The sequence below is a fragment of the Monodelphis domestica genome, chromosome 6 (genome assembly GCF_027887165.1).
Source record: "Monodelphis domestica isolate mMonDom1 chromosome 6, mMonDom1.pri, whole genome shotgun sequence".
NCBI classification, from domain to species: Eukaryota; Metazoa; Chordata; class Mammalia; order Didelphimorphia; family Didelphidae; genus Monodelphis; species Monodelphis domestica.
In genome coordinates this window covers 91288273-91312589 of record NC_077232.1, presented here as the reverse complement: position 1 = coordinate 91312589, position 24317 = coordinate 91288273, and the positions used below count along the sequence as shown (strand labels likewise).

At 36.4% G+C, this 24317-nt stretch overlaps 1 protein-coding gene and 1 long non-coding RNA gene across 5 annotated transcripts in view; one reads left to right on the top strand and one right to left on the bottom strand.

Moving 5' to 3' along the window:
• Positions 1-14635, bottom strand: part of TMEM128 (transmembrane protein 128) — a 22830-nt gene extending 8195 nt beyond the window's left edge. The window contains exons 1-3 of one of the 2 annotated variants that reach the window (XM_001371370.4): positions 14506-14635; positions 10722-10863; positions 8840-8998 (exon numbers count right to left, since the gene is read on the bottom strand). In XM_001371370.4, coding sequence (XP_001371407.3) covers positions 8840-8998; positions 10722-10863; positions 14506-14617 — 413 coding nt within the window. In that variant the 5' untranslated portion in view covers positions 14618-14635. The remainder of the gene's footprint in view (positions 1-8839; positions 8999-10721; positions 10864-14505) is intronic. The other variant, XM_056802421.1, reaches the window with a different exon arrangement.
• LOC103092703 (uncharacterized) lies at positions 14632-24317 on the top strand. 3 transcript variants are annotated; one of them, XR_001623056.2, is made up of 4 exons: positions 14632-14875; positions 19761-19871; positions 23822-23981; positions 24065-24317. It is a non-coding gene; the product is annotated as an uncharacterized LOC103092703 (long non-coding RNA). The 3 variants fall into 3 exon arrangements; XR_001623055.2 differs by having other exon boundaries at positions 23822-24317; XR_001623057.2 differs by lacking the exon at positions 19761-19871 and having other exon boundaries at positions 23822-24317.

Genomic DNA, 24317 nt, shown 5'->3' with positions numbered 1-24317 from the left:
CAAAGAACTTATAGAAACAATCAATAATTCCATTAAGGAAAATGATAATGAGGAAACAAAATATCAAAATCTGAGATACAGCCAAAAGCAGTACTTAGGGGAAAATTTCTCTCTCTCAATGCTTATGTCAATAAAAATGGAAAAAAAGCAGATCAATGAATTGGACATGCAACTTAAAAAGAAACTAGAAAAAGGACAAATTAAAAATATGCATTTGAAGACTAATAAAATTGAAAATAAAGAACCATTGAGCTAATAAATAAGACTAAGAATTGGTTTATGAAAAAAATAAAATAGATATTTGATTTTAAAAAGGAAAGAAGAAAATCAAATAGCTAGTATCAAAAATGAAAAGGGAGGAGTCACCATCAATGAAGAAGAAATTAAAGCAAACATTAGGAGCTATTTTGCCCAACAGTATGCCAATATCTCTGACAATTTAAGTGAAATAGATAAATATTTGCAAAAATATAAATTGCCCAGATCAACAAAAGAAGAAAAGGATTACTTAAATAATCTCATCTCAGAAAACCAAATTGAACAAAACATCAATGAACTCCCTAAAGAAAAAATCCCCAGAGCCAGATGGATTCACAAGTGAATTCAATCAAATACTTAAAGAACAATTAAACATAATACTATATAAACTATTTGTGAAAATAGGCAAAGAAGGAATCCTACCAAGTTCTTTTTGTAACAAAAATATGGTGCTAATACCCAAGTCAGGAAGAACAAAAACAGAGAAAGAAAATTATAGGTCTATTTCATTAAATATAGATGCAAAAATTTTAAATAAAATGCTAACAAGGAGACTGCAGCAATATCTCACAAGGATGATTCACTATGACCAGGTGGGATTTATACCAAGAATGCAGAGCTGGTTTAATATTAGGAAAACTATCAGCATAATTAAACATATCAATAACCAAACTAACAGAAATCACATGATAATTTCAATAGATGCAGAAAAAGCCTTTGACAAAATACAGCACTCAATCCTATTAAAAAATATAATTAAAATAATAAGAATGGGGGCAGCTGGGTAGCTCAGTGGATTGAGAGTTGGGCCTAGAGACAGGAGGTCTTAGGTTCAAATCTGGTCTCAGACACTTCCCAGATGAGTGACCCTGGGCAAGTCACTTGACCCCCACTGCCTAGCCCTTACCACTCTTCTGCCTTGGAGCCAATACACAGTATTGACTCCAAGACGGAAGGTAAGGGTTTTATAAAAAAACAATAAATAAATAAAGAAGAATATATGGACCATTCCTTAAAAAGGTAAGTATTATCTCCTTAAAACCATGAGCAAGCATATCTGCTAGAAGCCTTCCCAATAAGATCAGAAGTGAAGTAAGGATGTCCATTATCAACACTATTATTTAATATTGTATTAGAAATGCTAGCTTTGGCAATAAGAAAAGAGAAAGAAATTGAAGGAGTTAAAAGTAGGCAATGAGGAAACTAAACTATCACTCTGCAGATGATATGATGGTATACTTAGAGAATCCTAGAGAATCAACTTAAAAACTAGTTGAAATAATAACTTTGGCAAAGTTGCAGAATACAAAATAAAACCACATAAATCATGAGCATTTCTATATATATCAACAAAGTTCAGAGGCAAGAGATAAAAAGGATATTTCATTAAAAATAACTCTAGACAATAAAAAATACCTGGGAATCTTCTTGTCAAGACAAATATAGGAATTATATGAACACAATTAGAAAACATTTTTCATACAAAATAAAGTCAGATCTAAAGAACTGGAAAAAATGTTAATTGCTCATATGCCAACATAATATAATATAATAAATAAATAAATAAACATAATATAATAAAAATGACAATTCTACCAAAATTAATTTACTTATTCAGTGTCATACCAGACAAACTACCAAATGATTATTTTATAGTATTAGAAAAAGATAATAACAAAATTCATCCAAAATAACAAAAGGTCAAGAATATCAAGGGAATTAATGAAAAAAAAAGTGAAGGAGGAGGGTCAGCAGAACTAGATCTCAAACAGTATTATTAAAGTAGTAATCATCCAAACAATCTGGTACTGCCTAAGAAATAGAATGGTGGATCAATGGAATAAATTAGATACACAATATGACCTTAGCTACCTAGTGTTTGATAAAATCAACAGCTTTTGGGATAAGAACTCACTATTTAACAAAAATTGCTGAGAAAGCTGGAAAACAGTGTGGCAGAAACTAGGTATAGACCAATATCTCATATACCCTATACCTAGAGAAGATCAAAATGATTTAGGATTTAGATATAAATAGTGATACCATAAGTAAATTAGGGGAACATAGAAGAGTTTACCCAGCAGATCTACAGAGCAGGGAAGAATTTATGACCAAATAAGAGATAGCATTATAAGATATAAAATGAATAAATCTGATTTTATCGATTTTAAAAGACTTAACCAAGATTAGAAGGTGAACAATAAACTGGGCAAAAATTTTATAATGAATTTCTCTGATAAAGGTCTCATTTCTCAAATTTATAGAAAACCAAGTCAAATGTATAGGAATACAAGTCATTCCCCAACTGCAAAGGATATGAACAAGCAATTTTCAGATGAAGAAATTAAAGCTATCAATAATCATATTTCAAAATGTTCCAAATCTCTCCTGATTAAAGAAATGCAAATCAAAACAACTCTTAGGTACCACTTCAACCCTATCAATCAGATTGGACAATATGACAATGAAGGAAAGTGATAAATGTTGGAGGAGATGTGGCAGAATTCAGATACTGATGGATTGTCGGTAGAGTTGTAAACTAATCCAAACATCCTGAAGGGCAATTTGGAACTATGTCTAAATGGGCTATAAAACTGTGCATACCCTTTGATCCTGTAAAATCATTACTGGGTCTGTATACCAAAAAGATTGTAAAAAAGGGGAAAGGACCTATTTGTACAAAAATTTTTGTGGTGTCAAAAAATTGGAAATCAAGGGGATATCTACCGATTGGGAAATGGATGAACAAACTACAGTATATGTTGGTAATGGAATGCTAATGTGATATAAGAAATTATGATCAGCCAGCCATAGCACTGCTGGGTTTGTACCCCAAAGAGATAATGGACAAAAAGACTTGTACAAAAATATTCATAGCTGCGCTCTTTGTGGTGGCCAAAAACTGGAAAATGAGGGGATGCCCTTCAATTGGGGAATGGCTGAACAAATTGTGGTATATGTTGGTGATGGAATACTATTGTGCTCAAAGGAATAATAAAGTGGAGGATTTCCATGTGAACTGGAACAACCTCCAGGAAGTGATGCAGAGCGAGAGGAGCAGAACCAGGAGAACATTGTACACAGAGACAAACACACTGTGGTATCATCGAACGTAATGGACTTCTCCATTAGTTGCAGTGTAATGTCCCTGAACAATCTGCAGGCATCTAGGAGAAAAAAACACTATCCAAAAGCAGAGGACAAACTGAGGGAATAGAAACACCGAGGAAAAGCAACTGCCTGACTACAATGGCTGAGGGGACATGACAGAGGAAAGACTCGGAGCGAACACTCTGATGCAAATACTAACAACATGGCAATGGGTTCAAGTCAAGAACACATATGATACCAGTGGAATCACACGTCGGCCACGGGGGGTGGGAGGGAGGAAAAGAAAATGATCTTTGTCTTTAATGAAAAATGCATGGAAATGATCAAATAAAATACTATAAAATTTAAAAAAAAAAGAAAAAAAAGAAAAAAAAGAAATTATGATCAGGATAAAAAAGCTGGAAAGGTCTATATAAACTGGTGTGAGATGAAATAAGCAGAACCAAAAGAAGAGAAGGGAGACAATTTAATTATAATTTCAGAAAATATGTGTTGAAAATTATTATTATCACATGTAATTGGGAAAATAAAATATCTGAATAAAATAAAAAGAAACCAAAAAAGAAAAATAATAAAGTGGTATAAAAGGTCCAATCTGAAAAAAAGAATAAAGTGGTATAAAAGTCCAATCTGGGACATGGGCTAGGAATATATATATTTTTTTAAAAAGCAGAGGCAACTTGATGGTTCAATGAAGAGAGCCTAAGTTCAGTGCCTCAGATACTTCCTAGCTGTTGTCAACCTGACCAAGTCACTTAACCTCATTGTCTAGCCCTTGCCACATTCTTGTCTTGGAATTAATACTAAGACATTTGATAAAGGTTTGGAGGTGAGGAGGGCGCAGAGAAAGGGGGAAAAGGAGGTCACTTAAGTGCCATGATGGTCCCCAGGCAAAGTAAAATACAACAAAACAACAGAAAGATCTCTACCACCACTCCATATGGATTCTTTACTGAAAACTTATAGGATAAGAATTGCACAGAATGAGATGATTTGGTTCACTTTTTCTTTACTTTTTTTTACACATTTTTTTTCAAATTACATGTAAAAACAATTTTAAATATTTGTTTTCTAAAATTTTGAGCTCCCAATTCTCTCCCTCCCTCTTCAATACGGTAAGCAATTTGCTTTAGGTGGTACATGTGTGATCATGCAAAACACATTCCATACTGATAATGTTGCTCACTTTTTCCAAAGGTTGGGGGAAAGGCATGATAGAAAATGATTATGGCATTAAAGAAACTTTAAAAAAAATTACATTGCCACAATGAGCAAAAGTACAGTTCTTATGGGAACAGAGGAAGTGCTATAATAACTGAAATGGCAATTTGTAGGTTTCCATAAAAACTGATCAATGTAATTTCCACTTCCTCCACTACTCCCTCAGTACTGAAGAGTATCCCAAAAATTCTTGTCTATGTGAGAGCTTTACTAAGCCCATTATAGCATGCATCATTTTTATAAAACTCTTAAATTCAATGAATTGAACTCCAATGTCACTGAAATTCAAGGAAAGCTATGTCCAGAGGGAGGAACACAGCCTTGATGATTAGGAGACTTGAGTTCTGATCCCAGTTCTTGCTGCTCTGATATCTGTACCAGCTCTGTGTAACTTGACAAATTCCTTCTCTAGTCCTCAGTGTTCTCACACGTAAACAAGGCAATGTAGTAGTCTCTCGGTGTCTGAGAATGACAATTGTCTTTGTGTGTTTTCATCTACGGTGTGCCCTCATAAGGCTTTGAAGTCCAAAGGCTGAGGCACAGAGTTTGTGGCACATGGGGCATGGGACGCCAGTTGTTACAGGAGGTGCTGTTGTGGCCTGGTGTCGGTGTTCACGCGCAGTGGCAAGACGTCGACGTCGTTCATCTTCAAAGGTGGTGGCGGCATGGTGAATGTGGGTTCGCCAGCTGCTTCTGTCAGAGGCGGCGAGTTCTAGTTGATTTGGTATAATGCCAGCCCACTTCAAGTTGGACTTTAGCTGATCCTTGTATCTTTTCTTTGGTCGGCCTTATTTCCTGAGTCCAGCTGACAGATCACCATAGAATACCTGTCTTGGTATTCACTGTGGGTCCATGCGGATGACGTGTCCAGACCATCGTAGCTGGGTTTTGAGGACCAGGACTTCGATGTTGGTGGAGTTGGCTCTGTCAAGGACTTCCTGGTTGGTGATTCAGTCCTGCCACCGGGTCTTCATGATTGACTGGAGAGAGCATTGGTGGAATTGCTCCAGCTGCTTCATGTGCTTCTGGTACAGTGTCCATGTCTCACAACCGTACAGGAGCGAGCTGAGGACCGCTGCGTTATACACTTTGAGCTTCATTGCAGTGCTTACACCGCTGTGTTGGAGGACTTTGCAGTGCAGCCGCCCGAGTGCCTGGCTGGCCTTTTGGATCCTGGCATTGATCTCGTGGTCTAGGGACCCGTCGTTGGCGATGGTGCTGCCCAGGTACTTGAAAGTGTTGACATTAGAAAGCAGCATGCCGTTGATTGTAATGCACGGCTGGTTCATTGGCCTCCCTGGTGCGGTTTGGAACAGCACCTCTGTTTTGCTGAGGCTGATAGTCAGGCCAAACAGTTTTGTTGCAATAGAGAACATGTCCACAATGGTTTGAAGATGGTTTTCTTGGTGGGCCATGAGAGCACAGTGAATGAATATATGTCTGTAAAGACAGGAACTTTTTTTTCCTTCCTATCCTCCCCTCCCACCCAATGTAACAAGAGAAGATATTAATAAAAATGATCAGCAACTTTAATACCAATTATTAGCCATGATTTTCTATTATGTATATGTTCAATCAGCAAAGACAGTTCAATATCATTTTTTAAAAATAACCACTTTACTTTGTGACTTTCACAAATCAAGACTTGTGATAAAAAGGGCAGAGGAAATACTGTTTTCTCTGAAAAATAGCATGGAAAAAGGAAACCAATTAGTAATTCATTGGGACAAATCTTCCCTAGAAAGCAAACTAAAAGAGAATATACCCACCTTTCTCTACCTCAAAGATTTGTGAGGAAAAAACTTTTTAAGTTTTAAAGTAATATATGAATAACTGTGATTATTAGTAATTAGTGGCAAACTAATCTAAAAACTCTACAGGAATAGTTCAATTTAGAACTTTCTTATTTAAGTACAAAAATCAATAAAGGGAAAATTTGGCCAGGTCAACTAGGCATAAAGCTCCAAGCTTAGATTCAGAAAGCCCAGAGTTCACATCTGATCTAGGACACTTACTAGCAGAGTGACTATGGACAAGTCACTTAATCCTGTTTGCTTCAGTTTCCTCATCTGTAAAATGAGCTAGAGAAGGAAATGGATCATCATTCTATTATCTTTGCCAAGAACTGGGATTACAAAAAGTTGGACATAACTGAAACAAATGAACAACAAGCCTAACTTATAAAGTTATTTTTCAGACATTCATCAAATATTTTAAAGGTAGAATGGTCAATATAAATGGAAACTGTTCATTGAATATGAATTTATATGCCTAGCAATGCTAATTTGAAGATAAATTTAGTCTCCTAAAAATGGGGGGGGAGGGGGAAACACTTCACTACCTTTATCAGTGGAGAGACTAGATAGTACAGTTGATAGAGTGCTGGGCCTAGTCAGGAAGATTCATCTTCCTGAATTTAAATCAAGCCTTAAAACATTTACTGTGTAACCCTGAGCAAATCACTTAAAACTGTTTGCCTCATCTGAAAATGTGCTGGAAAAAGAAATGGCAAACCCCTCTAGTATCTTTGCCAAGAAAACTCCAAAAGGAGTCACAAAGAGTGGATCAGGACTGAAGACTGAATAACAACAACATTCACAACCTGTATCAGACTAGATAATCTCTAAAGGCTTTTCCAATTCTAAATCCTATAATCCCATAATCCTCACTTCATTCTTTATTTCTCTCATGTTTTTTTGCCTCAGATTTCAAAAGATAAGAGAAGAGTGAAGTTAGTTATGTAGCTGTGCCTCTAAATTTTATGCCCTGAAAACAATAATTAGGCAAATGTATCTCTGTTCCTAGGCTCTATTCCCCCCTCAGGTGAGCTGCAGATTTAGTGACATGAAAAAGCAATGAACTCAGGTAGCTATCACAGAACTTAGCAAGTAAGAGGAAACTTCAGAATCATCAACCATCCAGCCAAAATATTAATTCACCTAAACAATATGCCCTACTAATGTTCATCCAGGTGTGAAGTCAATTAGCCACTTATTAAACTGAATGTCTTGTCTAAATTTTGGACCTCCTCCAGCATCTAGTCTCTTGAGTGTAAAATGGTTTACAATGTTTGTTGTAAGAAATCCATAAATGAATGGGAAAATACTTAAAAATGGCCAAAAGGAAAATATTCTGTACCTATAGCCATACTTTGGGCAGAAGAATCAGAGCTTTGTTCTCAGGGTACAAAATTGAGCCTACTTTACCCAAGAGTTGCTCCCTTACCCAAAAGCCAGGCCCCAAATGAATTCCTATTCTGCTATATAGCCTCCTCAGGATGGGGCTCTCTAAGCAGGGAGCCTGACAACCTTATTTCCCCAATACTCACCAGGCCTTTAGTATCTTCTAAGTAGATATCCTGCAACATGCTTTGTCCTCCACACATATTAGTCCTAAGCCAGGTGAATTTTCTCCTTGCCTGACTCTAAGATGAGCTTTGGCCCAGGTGCACTACTTCCCCACTGGTGTCTACTTTGTGGATGTCCAATCCTGTCTGATTCTTTGCAACCCTATGCACCACAACACAACACAGGTTCTTCTATCCTCCACTATCTCCCAAAGTCTGTCCAAGTTCATGTTCACTGCTTCCATGGCACAAGTTATCCATCACATCCTCTGCTCTCCTTTTCTCCTTTAATCTTTTCCAAAATCAGGGTATTTGACAATGAGTCCTGTCTTATCATCATGTGACCAAAGTATTTCAGCTTCAATACTTGTCTTTCTAGTGAATAATGTGAATTAATTCCTTTAAGTACTGGTTGATTTGATCTTCTTGCTGTCTAAAGGACACTAAAAAGACTTCTCCAGCACCACAATTTGAAAGTGTTGATTCTGTGGCACTCAGCTTTCCTTACAATCCAACTCTTGTCCACCATACATGTCTATTTTGATTATATAGACCTATGTCAGAAAGGTGATGTCTCTCCTTTTTAGTATGCAGTCCAGATTTGCCATACCTCCACCACTCATACCCTCTCCTTGCCAGGCTTTTCAGTACAGAAATTTCATCATATCCTAGAGTAGATTTCCTTGCTCAGCCTGGCAACTGTCACAGCTGCAAACTGTTCTGTCAGATTTGAAACTTTAACAATTCAAAACTCTGCCAAAATCAATACAATATAAGACAATGGAGTTTCAGATAGAGAAAATGGATAGGCAGAAAGATCTACTTCAAAATTTTATGTTGTATTTTGAAGTTTTTCCAGAAAAAAAGATATTAACCACATATTTTATATCAAAATTTACTCACCAAATTCCTGATAAAATGAAAGAAGCCGTTGTAAGAGGTATCAGTACTGGATATTTGATATCATAGTCTCCAATTCCACAATACCATTCCAGATACAATATGCAGTAAAATGCAATAGCTAAACTTGTGATCAAAAGGCTGATACCAACCAGAAGCCACCTAAACGAAAAAAGAAGGGAACAAATGACCCTTTTAAAAGACAGTATTACAGTTAACTATGAAAAGGCGACTAAATAGAACAAATCTTCATTACTAGAGGAGCAAGGGGACAGAAGTGTTATGAAAATGTAGGGAAGAGAAGGTGTCTAGGAGGAGGGAACAGTGACAATTGTAAAATATTGCAGAAACCAAAAAAAGATGAGGACATTAGGCCTGGTTTGAGTGAAATAAGCAGAACTAAGGAAGCATTATACACAAAGACCTAGTAGATTAAAAAAAAAAAACTATTTTGTTGAACAACGGGTAATTAATTTTAATGACTACACTTAGTCCAATAATAGAGCTGAGAAAATGTCAAAGTTAGTATGATCCTGGGATATTAGACACAGTTGGGGCACAACACATTGGTTAGTTTTGACAAGTTGTTTTTAACTCTTTTTATTTTTATTTTTTTAAAACCCTTACATTCCATCTTGGAATTGATTCCAAGGCAGAAGAGTGGTAAGGGCTAGTCAATGGAGGTTAAGTGACTTGCCAAGGGTCACACAGCTAGGAAGAAGCCATATTTGAACCCAGGAGCACCTATCTCTGGGCCTAGCTCTCAATCCACTGAGCCACCTAGCTGCCCCCTTTTTAACTCTTTAAAAAAAATGTGTTAAAAAGAAAAAAAATAAAGCTCAGAGAAATGAAGTCACTTTCCTAGGGTGATGCCACTTTATCCTCTGACTCCAAACCCCCAGTACCTGCCACACCTTTCTGCCTCCCCATGGCACCCCTTTCCCCACATTCATGGCCTAGCCACACTTCTCAGGCCCAGGTCTGCCATGAAAAGATCTGAAGCTTTTCTAGGCAGCACCTTCTCATACCTTCTTCTTTCCCTAAGGTCTCAGTACTTATAGATAAGCTCCTCCTCTAAAAATTGGAAATCATTCAATGTTTTATTATTATTTATTCTCTATTCATGTGTCATATTTCACCAAGGAAACTATAAAGACCTCATAGGCAGGAATTGTTTGATATTTATTTTGTTTCCCCTATAGTTGCCAGTAAGTAGTTGCTGAACTGAATTTGACTTTTTAATTGAAAAAAACCTCAAACCCAGACTCTTTTAGGAATTTTTTCATTCTGTTAAATAAAAATATCTTATTTTTAAAAAATAAATCAGAGGAAAAAATACATATAGAGATTTGTAGAGCTGATCTTGAAACAAGCAAGATTTGAGTTTTAGTCCCACCTCTTATACACACAGGCCATGTGACCCTAAGAAAGTGACCCTTAACCTCTCAGTGTTCTGAGCAACTCTTTAAAGACCATAACTGCAGATAAAGCTAACCTGCAGTGGAAAAGGGAGTTTCTTCCCCTAAAGAATTCCTTCTTCCTATGAAATTACAGGCTTTATCTCTTTTTCTAGAGACACTTATTATATAGTATATAATATATAATACCTTACTTTTTAGAATATGTTGATACCTTTTCTCTTACATTAATAATTAGAGAAGATTCTCTTGGGGACATCATGCAAATTATGCACTAAAAATACATGGTTTGAAATACTGGATTTATTTAAAATAAAGAGACAGATTATATAATATAATAAAAACAGAAATCTCAGTGGGATTTTGAAAAGGAACTTATGTTGTTTCACCTGTTGACAAAAGCAAACCATTTAAAATAAAGCAACATGTTCACTAAAATGTTTGCTTACAAAACTAAATTTCCTTACCCACTTGTTTGTATGTTTTCTTTCACAGTTTTAAAAAATTCAACATAATATGTCACAACAATGGATGCCAAAATCCAAAAAGCAGAATGGATATTAAGTCTTGGGATGGGTTTTTCTTTTTTCTCAACAGCTGTAGATTCTTCTGCAAAGAAGAAAAAGTTTTGTCCCATTACACTATAAAATGAAGCACCAGAGAGCCTATTTTAAAAAAAAACCAACAATATTACTTCAGGTTAAAAACTAGATTGTCTCAACAATACATGAAAGCAAATATTAGAAAGAGTATCATTTATCTCACCACCCCACCCCCCACCCCCGACACTTTTAAATGTGAACACATATTTGTGAGGAAAAATGGGAGAAAAGGAATATTATCCTCAGAATACTGGATTAATTTCATCCAAATAAAGCTTTTTAAAGCTTTACACTTGGAGACCCTCATAAAAAAGAAGACATCTTACAGGGATTATTTTGTCATATGAAAAATGATGCTGATTCAGTTTATCAGCTGTCAGAAACCTAAATCTTTATTAGAAAGTTAAGAAAAACAGGAAAAAATGTTGGCAAAATAAAAACATAAACTACAATCACCCCAAAACCATTCTGTAACTTTCTTTTACTTGTTTCTTAATTTTTTTTAATAAAGTAATTTCTGAGTCAATGGAAAGAATACTGGACTAAGGAGACCCTGGTTCTAGTCTTGGCTCACAGGATTCTGGGTAAGTCACAAATTCTCTAGGAAGGACCTATTTAAAAGATGATGAGATCAAACAGATCTTCTCTAAGTTCTCATTACCTAAGATCTAGCATTCTATGATTATGAACACTTAATTTTTAAAATCAAATACTTGAGAGCCTCATGAAAATACAGGGGAATCCTTTCATCTAACAGCTTTTAATGAAATAGATTCATATACATTCTTGAAATAAAAATGTCCAAGCATAACTATAATAGCTATTATACTGAAAAAATAAGAATTCATCTGTTCGTCCTACCAAAATAAAAATTCTCAGTTTTATCATATATGTGCTCATTTTTAAAATGTGAAATGTCATTTGATCTATGTTTGGGATGACTAATCAGGACCTTAAAGGGCAAAGTGTGTATCAAACACTGATTTCTAATCCCAGCTCTGTCACTAACTTCCTTATGGCCTTATGCAAATAATTACACTTTTCTGGGGTTCAGTGTCATTTGACAAACAAAAGGTAGTTGAGGACAGAAAGAATTTTAAAGTGCCTCTTAATTTTAACATTCTATGATTCTTTGGTGATGGAAGTATATTAAAAAATGTATTCTCTCCACATCCTATTAAATGTAATTCTAAAAAATAAAGCAAAATAGCTCCTCAATGAGTCAGGAAATATTCATAAGACTTAATGAATAAATGAACAGATTAAGAAACATTTAGTAATAAAATTTATGTAGCACTTTGCATATATTATTTAATTTGATCCTCATAACAACCCTAGGAGGTAGATACTATCATCGAAGAAACTGAGGAAGTCAAAGGTTAAGTGACTTATCCAAGGTCACATGCTAGTAAATGGTGTCTGAGACCAAATTTGACCTTGGATCTTCCTGAGTCAAGGTCAAGTGACATGACCTGGCTGCTAAGAGCTGATTTATATGAGAACCAATTGTTAAATTTTCAGTATAAGTATTTATAATTTGGAAATCAACAAATGCCATAAATCAGAGTTTGATCTATTTGTTTTGTTGATTGTCTAAACATATTAAAGTAATGGAGAAAATGTGTCCTTTTACTTAAAAGTATACCTTATGACATTTTCAGAGAGTCAGTTGTTAAACCTTTACTGACATATCCCTGTTTAGTCTATAGAAATGAGCCACTTCAGGAACTATTTCTGAAATCCCTATCACTCAGAATTTTATGGGCGTAAAAGTATTTTATGAAGTAAAAGTTTGAGTTAGCATATATTTCCTACAAACAATGGTTTTTGCTATTAAACTTAGTCAACATTTGCCTGAAGAGTGTCAAAGAATTGAACCAGAGGGGCCTTTAAATATAATTTAGGACAACCCATTTATATACATATGAGGAAACCAATATTCAAAGCAGTAACTTGTCCTAAACCACAGGGTGTAAGTTAATAGCAGAGCCAAATCTAGAAACCTGACCTCATTACTAACTCTCAGCCTACTGCTCTCTAACCATTCTACCTTTTGTCTACTAGCTTTCTTTACAGGGACAAAATTAAACTTCCAAATGAAAGTTGTTTTCAGGAAGCATATTGGGCATGATTCACAACTGAGTTCTCACATCCTTCTGAAAAATACAAAACCTACTATTCCAAATAATAGCTCATTTTGATATAGTTTGCAAATTACTTTTCTCAGAACAGTCCTGTGAAGTAATGTTGGTTCCAAGATCCCCATCTTACACATAAGGAAACTGAGGGAGAAGAGTTTAAGTGATTGGGAAGGCCTAAAACTCAAACTCTCAGTCCAGTGTATTTTCATGGAATCACAGAATTCTATTATTGGAAGAGGCCTTGTGGCTCTGAGGGTATAGTCCCATCATTGAATGAACAGGAAAGGGAGGTCTATGTAGGGAGTGTGTCCAAGATCATTTGCTAGTTACTTTTTTCAAGAACCAGATAAAATCTTACCTTCTACTGGAAGATTTTTTTCCCCAAACCCTTTAATTCTGGTGCCTTCCCTCTGCTCATTATCTCTAGTTTATTCTGTATACAATTTGCTCCTACATAGTTATCTTCATATTGTCTTACCCCATCAGAGTATGAACCCCCAGAGTGCTTTGCCTTGCTTTGTATCCCCAAAGCTTAGCACAGTGCCTGGCACATAGCTGGTACATGCTTAATGACCAACAGGCCTTTTGAGACCTGTTTAAGTGATCCAGATCTTTCTTCCAGGGTGCCTCCAAAGAAATCAATGCAGGGCAGGAGAACACACTGACATTACAGATAAGGAAATTAAACGGCCAAAAACTTTTATTTCAATATATTAATTTTAAACAGAATTCTGACCCAGCTAGGACTATAATCATTTATAGCTTTGTCACTTTCGTTTAGCAAAGATTTTTCCTAACCACGTTTCATTTAATATAGTAGCATAAATAGAAGCAAAAGAGAACAAGAGGTCACCAACTAGGATTCGAACTCAGATCCACAAACCCAGGGCTAGTTCCACTATCCCAGAGCTACTTCCAAATTAAAAGACCTATTAGGTCATATAAGGGCACCCGGCTTTTACTATCATCAGAATACAAAATTACGAGAGCCTAATGATTCTCATTTTCCCAGCCTCCTCTGGGTCACGCAAACTTGGCCTCGAATTTGTCAGTGGCATAGCCAGGCCCTTCGTTGCGAGTCAGTTACCCCACCAGTCGACCTGAAAGTCTACGTCCAATTCTAACACTCTAGGGGTCTGTCCTGTAGGGGGGGGGGATGCAATCCTCTCCTCTACGGAGTGACTTCTTAAGGCTGCCCCGGGCCCCCAAAGGCCTCGCACCAGTGGGGACCAAGAAGGGGATTGAGACATGCGTCCAGAGGAGGAGGAAGAGAAGAGGAGGTGGTGCGCGTTCTACTGGGATAAACGGGAGCAGAGAGGAGGAGGCGGTGCGCACTCCCGTTGGGATGGGCGGGGGCAGAGAGGAGGAGAAGGCGCGCGCTCGAGAGGTGCTGGAGCGGAACAGAATCATTCCCTAAAGGGGCGGGGTCCGGATATTCCTCCCCGGCCTCCAGCCCCCAGTGGTCTGGCGGCCGTGGAGGATGAGTGGACGGCTAGCAGACACCTTACCGGCCTCTGCCCCTAGGCCTCGAAGCGCCGAGGCCTCCAGCAAGGATTCGGCCTCCAGCTGGAAGCGCCGCCTCAGCTGCTGAAGGTCGCTTGTATCTAAAGCCGTTGCCATCTTGTTCCAACTCCGGAAGTGACGTTATCGAGAGAGACCGCCTCAGTCTCAGCGGGTTCCGCCCACTTTCTCCGCGACTTTAGGTATCTGGAGTTACGGGGAAGCTCCGGAAAGAGCAGGAAAATCTCTGAACCCAAATAATCCCCAAGAAATCAAATCAAATCAAAGAAATACCCTAGTTATATTGTTGCCAAAACTCTTTAGAAGTTTAGGAGGATCCGAGTTCAAATTCTTCTACTTATACACCGGCTTCTCAAGGTATAAATTGCTTATAGTCAATTACACTGTTTTAAGTTTCATATACTGATATTTTTTTTAACCCTTACCTTCCGTCTTAGAGTCATGTGTATTGGTTCCATGACAGAAGAGCTGTAAAGGTAGGCATTGACGGTTAAATGACTTGCTCAGGATCACACAGCTAGGAAGTGTTTGGGGCTAGATTTGAACTGAGGCTAATCCACTGAATCACCTAGATACCCCCATACTAATGATGTTTAAGATTTTATTTAATTTCTTGCACTTCCCAGTGCACATAGTAATTTGATATTACTATTTAGATTTAATTAATTGACTTAAGTAACCATTGTATCATTAAGATTAGTTGTTTATTATTCAAGTTGTTTATTATTTGAATTATTTAAAATTCCTACTCAAAGAAAACCAAAAAACATTACTATGTTGACGTCGGTGTATATTGCTGACTGACTGATCAGACCAGCGTGAAAGACTCTACCAGAGGATGGGCACAAATAATGCATATGAAGATTTGGAGTGTTTAGAGAGGACTATCACTGCCAGTGTAGGGGCTTGCTGAGCCTATTTCAGGGCTGTTCAGCGACCTTTCCTTGTCCTCCTTTCACCCAACTCTCACCTATGGCTCCAAGAAGCTGTGGAGTGCACTGGGGCCACACTCCAGTAAAACCAGCTCAGCAGATGGATTAGCCCAGGCTGAGGGTGGCCAATAGACCTCAAACCTGCTGGTGAGTTAGTGGGATGTCTAGTCAAAGCCAATGAGAACAGTTTTTTATCCCAAAGGCCATGATGTCATCTGAAGCAGGTGCTGTGGAGCATTTAGAGCTTGGGCAGACATCAAAGGTGGCAAAATCTTCTCCTGGATCCTAGTTGGCCACCATCCTGATTTCTGTCTTGCTACTGGACTATGATGACTTGAAGAGAGTGTAAGGCTAATGATTTTGTGTAGCTCTGGAGCAATAAAATCCAATTCATTTGCAAATCAAGACACTATCCCTTGACATCACTGATCCTCTTCAAAAGGAACGATGAACAACAACATACAAATATATTACATTTATTTAAAAGAATACTAGACCATTCAAATTGTAAACTAGGGGAGAGGCTCCAATCTCCCTGTGCCATCTTAATTTGTACGCTCTCCACACTCTTTAAATACCTCTATGCCCTGTTGATTGGGGAAAGAGTTCAGTCTGATATCTTTTTGCCTTCTCCACATAAGTCTTTTGTCTGTAAAACAGAAGATGCAATGGATAACTTGGGGTGGGATGGCGAAAAAGGCGGTACTCAAAAGCTCAGTACCTCATCCCTGAATTAAGAATTAATTGAGATATAAAACAATAAAGATTACATGATTCCAGCAGTAAAAGCATAAAAACCCTCAAAATATAGCCCTCAATCATGTTAACAAACACTTTAAAAAAAGCTTAGAAATAGATAAATCTTTCATATGTATAATATATAACATCAATTTAAAGTCATGATCTAGTGAAATACTGGAAACCTTTCCAGTAAGATTAGGGGCAAAGTAAGAATGCTTATTGTTGGCAGTAAGACAAAAAAAAAGTGAGGTGATGAAAGTAAGCAAAAAAAAAGGAAAAATTATTTCTATATGCAAATCCATTGATGGGCTACTTAGTGCATTCTTTTCTGGTAGGAGTTGCCACTAGTTTAATATTAATGTCCCTTACAACACTAAAATTTTGTTAGTCTAAAAGCCTTAAAGATTGAATGGAAACAATACCTTCATTAAAGTAGCAATATATAAAAAACAAAAATCATCAGCCTTTTTCAATTTTGCTAACAAAATCAGCAGAAGGAGGTAGAAAACTACATTTTATTCAAAATTATAAAATACATAAAACACTTGGGATTTTAGCTAATAAGACAGTTGGGGTTTATAGGAATATAACTATGAAATTCTACAGAAATAGAAGAAAAAATTTTAAGAGATGCTCATTGTGTAGGGTCAGGCTATACTGCTGTTAGAGTGCCATACCAATCAAACCTCCAAAGGGCTACTTTGTAAAACTAAACAAAATAATGACAAAATTAATTTGGATGAACTTATAAAAGATCAAGAGTCTTAAAGGTAATGAAAAAATTAAGTAGAAATGTAAGGGGACCAGAATAACCAGATCTCAAACTGTATTATAAAAAAGTAAGCAAGAACCAGAAGCAGTCAAACATACTAGCCTGTTAAGTGAATTTTTATTGCATTAAATGTTAAAACTTTTGCAAAAACAAAAATTAGGGGAAATCTTTCACACCAGTTATCTCTCATAAAGGTCTGATATTCAAGGTATATATATAAAAACATACATATATAAAACAAAAGTCATTCCACAATAATTAGTCAAGTAGTTTTCCAATGAAGAAATTCAAACTATTAAAAATTCTATAAAATATATTCCAAATCAGTGGTAATAAAAATGCAAATTTATCAATCCATAGATATTTTTAAACATAAATTATGAAACAGGCATTATGCTAAGGTAAGCTCATAGGATTCAGAGACATAAATGAAACTATCCTTACCCTCAAGGAACTTACATTATTCACAATAAAATAAAAAACAAATACAAGGTAATTGGAGAGGTTAGGAGGATTAAGGACAGTAGTAGTTGGAGGTGGCATTTGAGTTGAGTTTTGAAGAAAACTAGGGATGCTAAAAGATAAATATGAGAAGGGAATGAGGGAGGGAAAAGACAGCCTATACAAAGAATGGAGATGGAATGTCATGTCTGAATAACAGTAAGAAACCTAGTTTGCCAGGACAAAGTAAAGTACAATAAGATTGGAAAGGAACTTTGGAACCAGGTGGTAAAGCGCTTTAAATGCTAAATTGAAGAATTTATATTTGATCCCAAAGGTTGCTACTGAAGTTTATTGAGCAGAAAAGAGGCATTTAAAGCCTGTACTTCAGGAATATTGTTTTGACAGCTTTGTGGAGTGGACAGAGACTGAAAACATGGTGAAAAATTAAAGAACTATTACAGTAGTCAAGATGAAAAGAGATAAAGACCTGAACTAGTGTGATGGCCATATGAGTGGAAAGAAGAGAACAACTCAGATTTTACCCTCATATTGGCAAAGATGATAAAAGATAAAAATGGTAGATGCTAGATAGGTTTGTGGAAAGAAAACAAGTTTACTATATTCATAGAGTTGTTAATTGGTCCAACCATTCTGGAATGCAATTCAGAATTATTAAACTTTTCATAGACTGATCTGACTCATGTTCATATATCCAAAGAGATCAAAGACAGAAGGAAATGTCCCATGTGTGAAGGAATATGGTAGCACTGTGTGTTTAGCAAAGAGCTGAAAACAAACTGGATAAGAATCACTGGGAGAATGAGAATGATTAGATAATTATCCATTTCTCCCATTCTTAATACCTTTACTAGTCTATTTTTTCCTATTTCTCTATACCTATTTATCACCTCCCTTTCTCAGCCAAATGCCTCAAAAAAGCTATCTACCCTTGGTGCTTCTCTTCTCAACCTTTCACAATCTAATGTAAAATCTCATAACTTAATCCTAACTGCTCCTTCCAAAGTTACCAGTTATCCTTTAATTTCCAAATTTGTTGACCTGGACTCTGAATGTATTTGTAGAAATAGTATGACAGACTTTTGTGTATGTTTGTGTGGGGGGGGGGGGCCTATGTTTTATACTAGTTACAATACTTCCATAAATATTCCTTTCTAAGAACAAATTAAATCTAGCTGACTAATTGATATTAATTGATAATAATGGAAGGAAGCATACCACTTATGAATTATATAGCATCATAGAGTCACTCCCAACACTTCAGTTACCTTTAGAATATTGAGGGGAGAGTTGGTAGCCACCCTCTGGAGATGCAGCTTGCTAGTGCAAATGAGAATTTGGGATAGTGACTAGAAAAGCATTCACCACATATAAAAAGAGGGAATTGACCTAGATCATTTCAAATGTCCCTAGCTGTGTGACCCACAACAAGTCATTTAACCCCCATTGCTTCTTACTTTACCATTCTTCTACCTTGGAATGAATATTGATCAAAGGTGGAAAGTAAGAGTTTAAAAAAATAAAATTGTCAAAGCTCTTTGCTTATAGTGACTTTGTAAGAGAGAGAGCACAATTGTTATTATTTGCCTTTTAAAGAAGAAGAAACAAGTCTTGGGGAGATGAGGTGGCTTGTTTAGAATCATACAGGCAGTGAGGGTCAACTGAGCAACCTTTTGGTAGCATAAATACCATTTCAGTTTTCTGTTTTATTTCCTTTAATGCAAAGTTTATTAACAGATATATTTTTTACCATTTCCATAATAAATGTGAAAATAATCATTCATAAATTTTTAAAGAAGAAATTCCAACTCAAAGCAAGGCATTTATTAGAATTGTTTTCCCTGGCCTTTCCAGCAATATCCTATTAAACAAAGGATTTAACAGTTGGACAGATCATATCACTTTTCCCAACAGTACCTCTCTTTTCATTTTTCTTAGTTTCCCAAAGATGCCCTGTTCACCTTTCCAAAATCTACCTTACCTCTCTTCCCATCCCGCCCCTCCTGCAATTCTAGTACAGGCAGGAGTCTGTTGCTTATATGGTCTACATTCCTTCTATCAAATGCACTATTATATGTATTGTCTCCTTCTTAAAGGGTCAATTCAGGGTTAGTCCGTAACTCAATATGCCCATGAGAATTCAACCTTGACTTCATGAGTTTCTGTATGTGCAATGTGCAGATCAGATCAGGTTTTCCTCTTTAATGGTTTCAGGAGATTTGCATTTGGTCCCAAGGAACTTTCAACTTCTTTTCCAAGGTAGCTCCCATTGATGATATTTAAGGAAGACTGGAGACAAACACTATTAATTTTCTTCTCCTCCATTTCTGTATAGCTAGGGTCCTTGGCAAACTATCAAGCAGGAGCATTGAGAGAACAATCTGAAATCCTACTAATGTGTAAGGAGTTGAAAAATAAAATGGAATGGATAAAGCAGAATGAGGAGGTTGGTTTAGAACAGTGATTCTCAAAGTATGGTCTAATGGATCTGTTTGGTTTTCTGAGTGCCTTTCAGAGGGTCTACAAGGTTAAAATTATTTTCATAATAATACTAAAACATTATTTGCCTATTAAAATACTCCTTTTCCTACTATGTAACTATGCGAAATAAGATTTTCTTCAGTCAAAACAATGTATCACAACAGATTGAAAGTAGAAGTAAATGAGAATCTAGTTGTCTTCTATGTAGCCGAAAAGATTTGCATAAATATGTAAACATTGACACTTAAACTTTTTTCGTTTTACAAGATAGTCATTTATAACAATTTACTTATATTAAAACAAAATAGGTTAATGTTTTTTAATTAATAAACATTTTTATATTTCAGGTATTTGAATTTCTTAATGGTAAATATTGATAGATATAACCTACATGTCCCAAACCTTTTTTTAAGAGAGAAATGATTTAGATATTTATTGAATAATCTTCATGAGGATAGGGTAAATTATTTCAGATTTCCCTAGACTAAATAATACAAATTTTTCAACCAAAACTTTTTTTGGGGAACTCCTCAATACTTCTCAAGAATGCAAATGGATCATGAGACCAAAAAGTTTGATAACTGTAAACCAGACAACATAGATTTGGACAATGGGACCCATTTTGCTTCTAAAATCTTGCAAGAAATATATCAAAACTTGGGAATAAAAGGGAGCTTGTACAGTGTCTATCACCCCAGAAGTGCTGGCCAAGTGGAAAGATTAAGTAGGGAGGTCAAGACTATAGTGGGAAAACTATGTGCATGAACTCATCTTAAGTGGACAGAAGTCCTCCCACTGGTACTATTCTATCTAAGGACAAATTTGAATTAGGGTGCTAACAATAGAAAAACACAATAGTCTCATTCGCTTAATTAAATAAGGAATGTATATTTGGATCCTATTTAATTTGTGCATGTGCCATACAGGTTGTTTTTTAATGTAAACTTTAGATGGGTAGGGACTGAGCCATTGCTCATCTTTGAGGCTCCCCCAGTGCATAGGACACGATCCTGCTTTAATTCCCTCCAGCAACAGGGTATACCAATCCCCTGACATCCCTGTTTCAGTTGGTCCTCCCTATCTTTTCACTGGTATGAAATCCTAACCAATGAGACAAACCAACTCTCTCCCCCAGTAATATAAAGAAGGAAAGCCTCCTTCTTTTTTACAGAACCACTGGATTATTTTATAGATCCTTCCAGTTCTAAAATCTTATGATCTATAAAATGGGGATAACAATCTTGGGCAACATGGCATAGTGACATAGTCAACCCTGTAATCAGGGAGCCATGGTTTGTGTCTGAATATCTTTGGGACCATAAATGTATTTCAGATCACTCTTTAAGACTATAAATTACAAATTAGTTGCTCATCTATGACTGTAGAGGGAATTCCCACTCTGAGGGGCCCTACAACCAGGAAATCATGATTCTGGACCAAAAATAAAACTACAATCATAGGATTGTTATTATCAACTGAGAAAATGTATAGGAAAATGCTAAGTATAAAGTATTAAAGGATACTCAGCTATAAGACCACAATCCCTCAGGATAGAAATAGATATGTTGTTATAAATTCTAGAAAGGCCCTGAACCTCAAAGCCTTACAGAAAGCTATACCTAAAGGGAACCTCAGGAGGACTTCAACAAAGGACAAAAGGACTTTTGGGGATCTGGAGTCAGTGTCACCCTTTTGACATAGTAGTGCTATACCTTAAGTTTAAGCCCACTTTTTTTATAGGAAACTTGTGCATAGAAATGGAGAGGCTCACCTTAGGCTAAAGGAAATGTTTTTATCACTATTATTCTTTTTATTTCTTGTCAATAAATGTCTTTTTTCTAAAAGCTAATAGAGCTCTATTGCTTCAATCAGTCATCAGTTGATAGGCATTTATTCAGTGCTTACTATATGCCAGGTACTAGGCTAAATTTTGCAATACCAAAAAGAGGAAAAAGAATCTCTACCTTTAAGAAGCTTACAATCTAATGGGAAAGACACATGAAACAAATATATAAAAAGAAAACTATATATAGGATAAAAGAGAAATGATTTAAAAAAGGAAGGCCCTGGAATTAAGAGGGGTTGGAGAAGGCTCCCTGTAAAAGGTGGGATTTTAGTTGGGACTTAAAGAAAACCAAAGAGATCAGAGAAAATGTTCTAGGTTTTGAGGTCAGCCAGAAAGAATGCCTGGAGCCTGGAGATGGAGTATCTTGTTTATGGAACAACCAGGAAGCCAATGTCACTGGTTCAAAGAATATGTGTCAGAGACCAAGATGTAAGAAGAATGTAAAGTTAGGAGGAGGGGGCTAGATTATTCAGGACTTCTAATGCCAAACAGAGCATTTTGTGTTTAATCTTGGAGGGGATAGCCACTGGGGTTTATCAAGGAACAGGTGACCGGACTGAACCTGGGCTTTAGGAGCGTTGCTCTAGTGGCTGAATGGAGAATAGATTGGAGTGAGGAGAGAGTTGAGGTGAGTCTGGCCATTTCAGTGGTGCAGTGTTTGAAAGATGTTTCAAAGGTGAAATCTGCAGTCCTTGACAACAAATTGGATATGGAGGATGAGAGATAGTGAGGAACCCAAGATGATTCCTAGGTTGTTAGCTTGTTGGCCCAGGAAAAGGATATTGCCCTCTATAGTAGTAATAGGGAAGGTAGGAGAAGGGGAGGGTGTAGGGGTAAGGGTAATAAGTTGTGTTGTAGACATATTGATTTAAGGTAGGCAGAGATTAAAAATTGTAGGTCAGCAGAGATTGGGGCAGGATAGATGGAAATAAACAAGTTTAGTTGTCTTGCTTCTCCCCCACCATAAAATGGGTGGAAAAGGAGAACTGGGAAGAGAAGGAAGTAAAAGTGAGTTGAGAATCATCAGTGTAGAGATGGTAATGCTTGATAATGGGGAACATACTAGATAACAGCTCATGTACACCACTACCAGAAAAGCAACTACTCAGGTTTGCTCTTAAAACCCTGAAGGAAGTAATAGTTAGATATTCTGAAGACCTAACCTGCCATTAGACTAGTGAGGGTGCTACATTCATTTTTCTTACATTGGTGATCTAACTTGTCTAAAGCCACCAGTATAAAGTATATACAATACAGTTCTTTCCCCACTTTTCTTGTTTAAACTCAAAGTATTAACTGAGCTTACCCAACAGGGTAAATGGGAATTTCCTCTTTATCCCACTGAGATGAGATGATTCCCCATATATGTCAAACAACTCAGTGGTCACAGGAAACCAAATAATACTTCTAGCTGCTTTCAGTGCCTTTTATCTCTTCCTCTTCCCAGTTCCTTTCTCCACCCACTTTGCTGTGGGTGAGAAGCAAGACAACCAAACTTGTTTATTCCCATGTTTCCTCCACAATTCTAGATCAGTAAGGACCTAGGACAGGGTTTGAAAGTGAATCCATTTTGTATTATAAAATGCATTGGCTTTATGACAGCCATCTCCATTGCTTCTTTGCTTACTACAAAGCTTATTGCTATATTCCACATGGCTAAGGTTGTTAGAAATCTAAAGTCCATATAATCCCTTGCAATTCAAGAGATAATCGCTAACACATTATGTCCAATGCTCTGGGGGAGCCTCAAAGATGAGCAATGGCTCAGTCCCTACCCACCTAAAGTTTACATTAAAAAACAACCAGTATGGCACATGCACAAATTAAATGATATCCAAATATACATTCCTTATTTAATTAAGCTAATGAGACTATTGTGTGTGTGTGTTTTTTTTTTATTATTGTTAGCACCCTCATTCAAATTTAAAGCCAAATCTTAGAAGGAATGGTGTTGAAAATTTCAATTTAATTCTTGGGGGTTTTCTTCCTCACCAAACTTTCAGTATCTACAAAGGAGAAACTCAATACATTGAATAACATGAGTTTGTTTTGTTTTGATTTTTTTCCAGAAGTTGATCATTGGTGGAGCAGGTTTGGGTCAATAAGACAGAACTGCAAGAAGGCTTCCCTTTCAGGAGCTTATACAATACCTGCTTTGTGGGTAAACAAAGAACTGACCTTTATATCAGTGTCAGCCTTTCAACTTTAAGGAACATATGTATTTTCCAGGTAATTACAATTAAAATTACAGAAAGGGATTTTTAATAGCTTTGTTATCAAGAAATAAATTAAGGTTTTCCTTGAAATCCTAGTTAACTACATGAGAAAAGAATCTGAACTACTGTTTTCACTCTAAGAGAAACAAAGAAACCTTTATATCCCTGGAGCACCAATATTTTCCTTAGAACCTTTCTACCTACTCGTTTCAAAACAAAGCAAAATAAAATAGCCTTAAATGAAGCCAGACAAAAAATGACTGTCATCACAAGTTCAATCATCTGTCCTAGCTAGTGAGTGGTGAGTTTGCTGGTTTTCTGAAAACATTAAAAAGATATGATTGGCATA